Source organism: Humulus lupulus, chromosome 4 (assembly GCF_963169125.1).
Source record: "Humulus lupulus chromosome 4, drHumLupu1.1, whole genome shotgun sequence".
Classification (NCBI taxonomy): Eukaryota; Viridiplantae; Streptophyta; class Magnoliopsida; order Rosales; family Cannabaceae; genus Humulus; species Humulus lupulus.
The window spans coordinates 209052583-209061697 of NC_084796.1; the positions used below are offsets into that span (position 1 = coordinate 209052583).

Below are 9115 nucleotides of genomic sequence, written 5' to 3' on the forward strand. Positions count from 1 at the left end.
CTGACTAAGTGGTACGATTTGGTACGATGATGGTCCGATGGGGGTACGATATGTATTCTTTGTTAATGTAGTAGTAGTGGTACGATATTGGTATGATGTTGTACGATGATGGTACGATAGTTAGCAAGCAATTCTCACTTACGGGTACGATATTGTTATGTTATGGGTACGATATGGGTACGATAATTGCATGATATGGGTACGATATGGGTACGATTGGGGTACGATAGTTTACCAATTGACATGATATATTGTTTTACTTTCCAATCTAAATATGCATTGTTTTTTGTGGCAGTTGACAGTATACCCCTACCTGTGTGCCCGACCTGCTGAAGAACAGTATGTGAGGACCCTTACAGACAATGAAGCCCCATTGTATGTGGACATGGGGTTAGAGGAACTAGAGGTGGGTCCCGATGGACAGCCTACACAGGAAGCCTTACAGAGCCAGGCTGAAAAGCTTGCTGAAAAGTTAGCTGAGCAAGCAGAAGCAGCAAATATTTTTAAGGAGGTTCCACCAGCTCAACCTGAGGCACCTGAGGTTCCCCCATCAACACCTCATGCCAGCACCTCCTCCCAAGCTGAGCAACCAGGCTACTCTATGATTTTGGCCAGGTTGGAAAAGGTTGAAGGGCAACAAAGTGCCCTTATTAAAGGTCAGTCCGAGATCTTGGGTTAATTGCAGAAGCTTATGACAATGATGGAAGATCTTAGTAGGCCAGTTCCAGATCCACACCCTCAGTCCACTGAAGAAGGCCCTCAGTCTCCTGTAGATGAAGACATTCTCCCTAACGATTACAGACCTGATGATGTAGATGATCACATTTTTCGCACACCAGAGGATATGCAAATTACTGTAATCGGAGATACTGAAGATTCTGAAGTACAATTCTTAAACATAGCTCCACCAGCACCGGAGAAGAGGAGAGAAAGAAAGAGGCCTAGGTGGTTCGATGAGTACACTGCAATGAGGAAAAGGAATAAGAAATCGAAGACAGCAGTGAATGTGGATCCATTGAGGGTTGTTGATGGTAAATTACTTATGACCTTTCACAAGTGGTTGCTTGGCACCATTGGGAATAAATATCCGAGGGAATGCTTCTCAGGGACACACGATGCTGCTTGGTTCCTGAAACTGCATACTCCGAGGACATGGCTTTCTGACTCTGTAAGTTTTCTATAACTTCATAATTAAATAATGTTGAAAATTTATTTAAATGTTTCTATATATAGTGGTACGATATGGGTACGATATGGTACGAAAGTAGTACGATAATTATAAGTGTCAAATTATAAACTGTTTATGTCAATGGTACGATGGTGGTACGACATTAGCACGATAGTGGTACGATGGTAGTACGATAATGTACGATGATGGTACGACAGTGGGACGCTAGTGGGTACGATGGTGTATAATACTAGTTTTTGCCATAAAGGTACGATGATGGTACGACATTAACACGATATTGGTACGATAGAAGGTTTTATTGTTAATATATTCATGTACGATTGGGGTACGATAATGGTACGATTGGGGTACGATAGTTACTATATTCATGTCTGATAGTTTTTTTGTTTGTTTATTTTGGTACGATATTGTGGTTACTGACTTAATTTTCCTTTAATGTAGCATTTAGATGCAGCATTTCATCTCATGAGGAGGCGTCTAGAATTTTATCCTAACGTGTACCCTCAGAAATGTGTTGTTATGCCTACAATTTTTCCCGAATCATTGAAGGGTCGGTGGGACGCTTTTCCAGGTTCTGACTACTCTAGATTTAGTTGGGATGACAGTATATTGGACCTGGTTAGGGGTGATGCAGTCCAGTTCTTACCGAGTTGGCAGAACAAGGAGTTCATTTATTTTGCCCTCTTCTTGAAAGACCAAATGCATTGGGTAGCTGTAGAGGCAGACCTGAATGGGTGGATGCTCAACATCTTTGACTCCAGTATTGGATCAATTTCCGAAAACGATTTGATCAGCTTGATGGTTGACTGGTGTACCATTTTCCCGTCGGTCTTGCGACAGTCCGATTTATTTGAGAACCATGACGTTATACTCGCGCCTCAGTTGACAGCATCAGAGAGTCAGGTCAGACCCTTCGATTGGAAACTCATTCCACGTGAATTCGTACCGCAAACAAAATCCAGGTGAACTTTATTAAATATCACATATTAATTATTATTTCTTAATTACAAAACTTTATTAAATTATTGTTTATTTTCTAATGCAGTGGCGATTGCAGATGTTACGTAATTGAGCATATTGAACATAAGCTTCTACAACTACCATTTGATAATGTAACTGACAATAATATGAAACTTTTTAGGCAAAGGTGGTGTGTAGACTTATTCTACCAAAACTTATGTTGAACGGTCTTAATTTTTTTGAATTGTATAATTTTTTTGATTGCTCTTTTTGTAATTACTACATTTTAATGTGCTTAATCTTTGCATCGTACTATCATCGATCACTATCGTACTCTATCGTACCCTCACTTGCCTCACAAATTTCACGAACAGTCCTGAAACCATACCATCGTACCATTATCGGACCAATATCGTACATTATCGTACCCTAATGTCGTACATTAACTATCGTACTACATCGAGCAACGTCGTACCATATTGTAAGATACATTTAAATAATCCTACAACAAACAATATCGTGCATTGTCGTACCGGCATCGTGCACTATCGAACCAACACTGGATTATTACATATTTAAGAGTTTCATAATGGAGAAAAAAATAGAAAAAAACCTGCAAAATCCAGCACATAACAAATATTACTAGTTCAAGCAGAAATAAAACATAATAGGTCAACTAGAATACAAACAAAACAAGTTAACCTCGGTACTTGCAAGACGCTTTGTTGTGCCCTTTACCACCACACTTGCTACAACATCGTTGTATCACAACCTTGTCTCCATTAGAAGGATATCGATTTTTCCTAATTCGTCCGACCTTTTGCTTCTTCGGTCGGCCTACAGGTTTCTTCTCAATCGGTACTCCAACTTGGATGTTCTTAATGTCTTCAGGCAATTCCCAATCATCCTCATCACCAACTGGCATAATTGTCCCCTCATATGTGCTCTTCCAACTCTCTCTTGTGTAATATTGAGAGCACAATGCGTACATGCTAATATTTCGTTCTTGAGCAGCAGCACATGCATGTGGACAAGGAATCTTCATGATTTGGAATAGGCCGCAACTGCATTGTCGTGCCTCCAAATCAACTATACCACCGCTCTGAACTGTTCCTCCGGGGTGGACATTAAATGTATAAGGTCCAGCTCTGTCGACGCTTAAGAACCGAGATTTCTCAAATTGACATGACAAGTCCCCCTCCATAACTGGTGATAGAGTCGTGCTACACTTTTCAGCGTTTTCCTTTCGAGTAGCAAACCATGTTTGAATAGTAAACCTGATGAATTCAACAAAAGCAGTGATCGGGAAGGCTCTTGCGTCCTTAGTTTTGCTGTTGAAACTTTCAGCCCAATTACTTGTCATTACATTGTAACGGTCCCCTGGAAAGTACGCACGAACCCATCTTTCAAATCCAATGCCCTCAAGATATAGTGCAACTCGAACATCCATTGCTTTTATCTTTTCAAATTCTCTTTCAAAATCTGTCTTCTTATACGAGTATGCACAACTGTAAATATGATCCGTGAAGCAATCAGTCTTGAACTTGCTAGCCACGTTCATAATAATGTGGTGGTAGCATGCGCCATGGGGTGCATCAGGGAAGACAAGTTCCAAAGCATGAACAATGCTTTGATGCCTATCCGATACGAATGCTAAGTTCTCAACATCACCAATCGCTTGTTTCAACTTCCTCATGAAATAGGTCCAAGAGTCGTGGTTCTCACTGTCAACCATTGCGAAAGCAATCGGAAATATGTGGCTGTCTGAATCCAATGCCACGGCACACAACATTTGGCCACCATACCTAGTTTTCAAGAAGGACCCATCAATACATATAACAGGTCGACAAAACTTGAATCCCCGCCTACAAGCACCCAGAGAAAAAAAGCAATACTTGAAGCGACCCTCGTCTACCTTGAAATCAGTAATGGAATCGGGATTGTTCAACCGCAGCATGTGCAAGTACCCAGGTAACTTCGAATATGAAGCTTCAGGCGTACCCCTAACTATGTGGAGTGCTTTCTCTCTGCATCTCCAAGCCTTCTCATAACTCATTTCGATCCCGAAAGAATTCTTCATATCTTCTCTTATTTTGGAGGCTAAATAATCTGAACCGTTAACTGAGAATTTATCCTTGATCAGTTCGGCAACTACCAAAGGTGATGCTTGACGGTTATCTTTTTTTCGAACATCGAGGGAACATGTGTGTACATTTTCAAATGCTATCACCTCGAACATGTTAGAAAGTTGCTTCTTCTTCCCTCTTAACCTCCACCCACAATCAGGATCCTTGCATGTAATATACCAAACATCAGTACCAGACTTCTTAACTATAAAGTCGAATCCCTTCTTCATTGCAAACAAGCCAGCAACCTTTTTTAAATGTTCCTTGTCTCTGAAAAACTTTCCTAAATGAATCTCCCCGCCCGATGTGCCACCCATAGATATATAGTGACTATTATCCTCAATGTCTTCTCTTGTAAACATCTGAGCTTTGAATTTACTATAATATGTCGAAGAAGAGAGTGGATCACTAAATTCTCTAGCATCATTTGTTCCGTCTGGACGACTACTACTAGTACCAGGTGTTTGGCGATCTTCTCTACGGGGTCTACTTCTACATGTTGTTTGCCTCGGTATTTGGTACGACAGTGGACTCAGGCTCAAAGCTTGAGAACGGACCTCTGTTTCTTGGTCGTCATTGCCCTCAAAATCATTTTCAGGGTCAGGACAATCAGGAAAATCATCATGAAATGGCATCTGTGCTACATGGTCAACTGTTGGTATGAAAGGGTTTGATTCAGGTATTGCAGTGGCTACCAGCACCTCCGGATTTGTTTCTGGAACATAAGTCCCAACCTCACTACGAGTATCCTTAACAGTACTTGGTGGAGGATTACGATCAACAATGATATTCTTCTCCACCAAAGTCACAAAAAGGGGAACAAATTCATCTGGCTTCTTCAAAAGCATTGACAAATATAAGCTTACACCCTTGTCATTCCTTATAAGTTCAGGCCGATACATTAACCCTTTCATGTACTTATAATTCACTTCTAATTTCAGGTCATACTGCACTTTGTCAACCTCCAGCTCTGAGTACAGAAGTTCAACAAGTTGTGAGTAAGTTATGTCCTTCTCCAACTCGAACGTTAAATTTTCGGCTCCATTAAAAACCCAATCTCTACCTTCACGCTCCCAAACACCATTATACATTAAGTACGCGAACAAAGTTGACCCTATCATGTACAAAGAAAAAAAATCAGTAAATGGCAACAAAATGTCGAAATTTAGTTCAAATGTTTGGGAATCGTACCAGTATCGGGCCATATCGGGCGGTATCGGGCAAAGTTTTATTTATGTTTTTTGATCACTTAAAACACTAATATCGGGCAAGTATCGGGTAACATCGAGTACCATCGTACTATTAGGTCAGCAGTAACTTAATAATAACTATCGGGCATATATCGGACTACTATCGATCCATTATCGTACTTAAAAGGATGTGTAGATTTAAAATAATAATCGGGGCAACCATCGGGTAGCCATCGTACCCTTATAACCATCGGGTAAACAAACTATCGGGCAACCATCGGGTTGCCATCGGACCTTCATCCCTAACCTTGAAACTCAACAACTATCGTGCCTGTATCGGGTCTCTATCGGACACTATCGGGCATTTAGAAAAAAACTCAGGGAACCCAAGAAAACGCAGATTTTCACATGACACGATTTTCACCCAAAAAAACAGCAAAAAATACCAACAAACTATAGATCCAACATATAAACAGCATTATGAATCATAAAAGCAACCAACAACAACAAGAATCAAAGAAAATCACTTACCCATTTAATATCTTCACTATGAGCAAAAATAACACAAAGCTTGGTGTTTCTCCTCAAACAATCCACAATGTCTGAATGTGTATCTTTCTTGCAAGATTTTAGTATAAAAATCTTGTGTGTAAAACGTATGGTGAAGAGAGAGTGAGAGAGAATGTATGGTGAAGAGAGGTATGGTGAAGAGAGGTAGAGAGGAAGAGGGAGAATAGAGAGGAAAGGTGTTATGAGAGGGGTATTTTTGGTATTAAATGAAAGATGAGCATTGATATCATATGGTGGTTAACTTTGGTTCAAATTTTAATTATTAAGCTAATGTAAGTATGATTAATCAAATTTCCCTAATGTAATATGATTGGGGCTTGGCCCATTTGTTCAATATAATGTGATTAGGGCTCGAGCCCAGCTAATGAGCATAATTATAATTGTGCCTATGCATATCTACTTAATATATTGTAGTGCATTGTATCTGCATGTATGATGAATGTATTATATGGATGTTTATTCTGGCTAGGAAGCTCAGTTTATTAACCAAAAATCTGTCTGTTGTATCTGATTAAAGCTTCACCTACTAGTCGAGGTTATATCTGGTGAAAAGAGAACTCGACTTATAAGTCGAGGGTTTTCAAGGCTTGACTTATAAGTTGAGGGTCTGTAAGGATCGGCTTATAAGCCATGATCGGCATTATGCGCATTGAGCGCAGGTTGTTATGGCTATGCCACCCTGAGAGTGCCTTATGCACTTGACTGGCTCAGATGCCATAAGAATAAATGGGAGTGCGACAAACACTTGTGTGACCCTATGGTCACTTATCTATACAATGTGTATGCTTGGTTCCTGTCATTACTGTTAAGTATGTTGTTATATTCTGTGAACTATCTGAATATGTTTTCTTGCCGAGTCTTTTGGCTCACGAGTGCTTTGTAGGTAAGGGTAAGGAGAAGCTTGGCCAACCATGAGTTGGATAGCGATAGCGGTGATGTGTACATATGCAGTCTGCTCAACCGCCACGACTGAGATATCACAGGGGAGCTAGGGTTGGACCCTGTTTCGCTGCTTAGACCGACTTATTTTATAATCTCTGGGTTGTAACTAAATTTTAAACGTGTATTTTGGGATTTCATGTAAAGACTAAAGATTTTTTTTAATGAAAATCTTTATGTCTTGACCAAATTTTTTAATACCTAAACTCGTAGTGGCTTAATCACATGTTTTAGTCCAAATGACTCGTTTAGTGAGCCCAACACTAATTATAAACACACTTGGTAACAAACTCTAATTATAAGGGCGCTAAAACTTGGTATCAGAGCCACCAAGGTTTAAAAGTTCCTGATGATGGACTGGGCATGTACACTCACCGCTAAAGACAAGCTCCACTCAGGGTTTGGTAACTATTAATATAGTTATGTGTGTAATTGCTTAAATGAAATATATATGCCTTACCTGCTTGTTTAAATACAGAGCATGAGCTATTCTGATAGGGCCTAGCTCTTGACTGCTGTATGTATGGTAAAGGTGTGCTTGCTAGCACAATAGTCGCTTGTAAATGCGGTAGGATTGCTTATAAGCATCATTGTTGCTTTTGAATGTCAGAAACACTTATTAGCGTTGCTATATGTGCATGTATGCTAGGATATGCTTATTAGCACAATTAAATGTTAAAAAGGAATGCTTATTAACACCGATATCTATCTATGCATGCCAGAAAATGCTTATTAGCATCCTTCTTGCCCTTGAGTGTTAGAAATGCATGCCAGGAACGTGCTTATTAGTGCTATTAATGTTTGTGAATGTTAAGAACGTGCTTATTAGCATCTTGGTCAAGCATGAATATGAATCGTCATGCTTATTAGCATGGTTGCTAATGTGTGAATTACTGGGATGCCTATTAGCATTGTCAATGCATGTGAATGCTTATTCGATCGGTTTTGAACTGTGAGTTGGCATGTGATATTATTATTACTACCTGATAAGCCGAGTCATTGATTGCAGATAGACTTGGAAGTATGCTTCCAGGGAAATCTAATGAGCCAGTTGGCACTGAGAATTAGGTTGGAAGTAATGACCAAGGTTAGAACCCTCTGCCAGCCCCTAAAAACTGGCAACAGATGCTTGCTGATATGCAAGCTAGGCTGCAGAGATAGGATGAAGAGATTCGTCAGTTGAGGCAACAACAGGTTCCGGCAGGGAATGCTGCATCAGAGGCCCCACCTGCTGCTTCAGTACTAGCCGTACAGTAGTAAAAAAAGTTAGAGAACCGTTGGGAGTTAGTATATGAACGATTTAGGAAGTAGCACCCTCCAATTTTTTAGGGTAGCACAGATCCACACAAGGTAGAGCAGTGGATGGCTATGATTACATCCATCCTAGACTTTATTAGGGTGGTGGGAAATGAGAGAGTCGCATGTGCCATGTACATGTTTCGCGAGGATTCCCAAATCTGGTGGGAGGTGGTGTCCCAGACTTGGGATGTAATCACAATGAATTGGGAAGAATTTAGAACTCTATTCAATGAGAAGTACTACAATGAGGCAATTAGAGCTGCCAAAGCTGAGAAATTCAGTAGATTATTACAAGGGAGTAAGTCAATGATAGAATACGCCCTGAAGTTTGACAGATTAGCCAAGTTTGCTGTAGACTTGGTACACACTGATGGGACAAGGAAGGAAAGATTCCTTCAGGGGCTACAGCCTATGATAGCCCAGGATGTCAGAATTACAACAGTACCTGGAGTGATGACATACACTCAGGTAGTAGAGAGAGCCCTTACTGCAGAGGACGCTGAGAACAAGATCTGGCTCGAGAATGCGGCTAGAAGGGATATGAGGAGGACAGGACCTCCTTTCACAGGATCAGATAGGGACGGAGGCCTTAGTGACTAGAAAAGGAAAACCTCGGATACTGTTTTGGCTTCCAATCTTGATAGGAGGCCACGGGGTGTATAGATTGGCCACCAGGATGACAATGAGAACTGGAGGACATATCCAGAGTGTGCCAGATGTAGAAGACGTCATCTGGGGGAGTGTCAGGCGAAGGCCTACTTTTTATGTGGGATTGTGGGGCATCTCAAGAAGGACTGCCCAAGAATGAAGAAAGAGGAACTGAAGAAGGCAGACAACTCGAC

The 9115-nt window shown here is 40.6% G+C and overlaps 1 protein-coding gene across 1 annotated transcript; it reads left to right on the plus strand.

Annotated features, from left to right (window-relative positions):
• The first annotated feature begins 860 nt into the window (after positions 1–860).
• LOC133829376 (uncharacterized) lies at positions 861–2697 on the plus strand. Its single transcript, XM_062259146.1, has 2 exons — positions 861–1168; positions 1631–2697. The coding sequence occupies exons 1-2, from the start codon at positions 968–970 to the stop codon at positions 2153–2155; spliced, it is 726 nt and encodes a 241-aa protein (XP_062115130.1). The 5' UTR covers positions 861–967; the 3' UTR covers positions 2156–2697.
• Positions 2698–9115: the final 6418 nt, after the last annotated feature.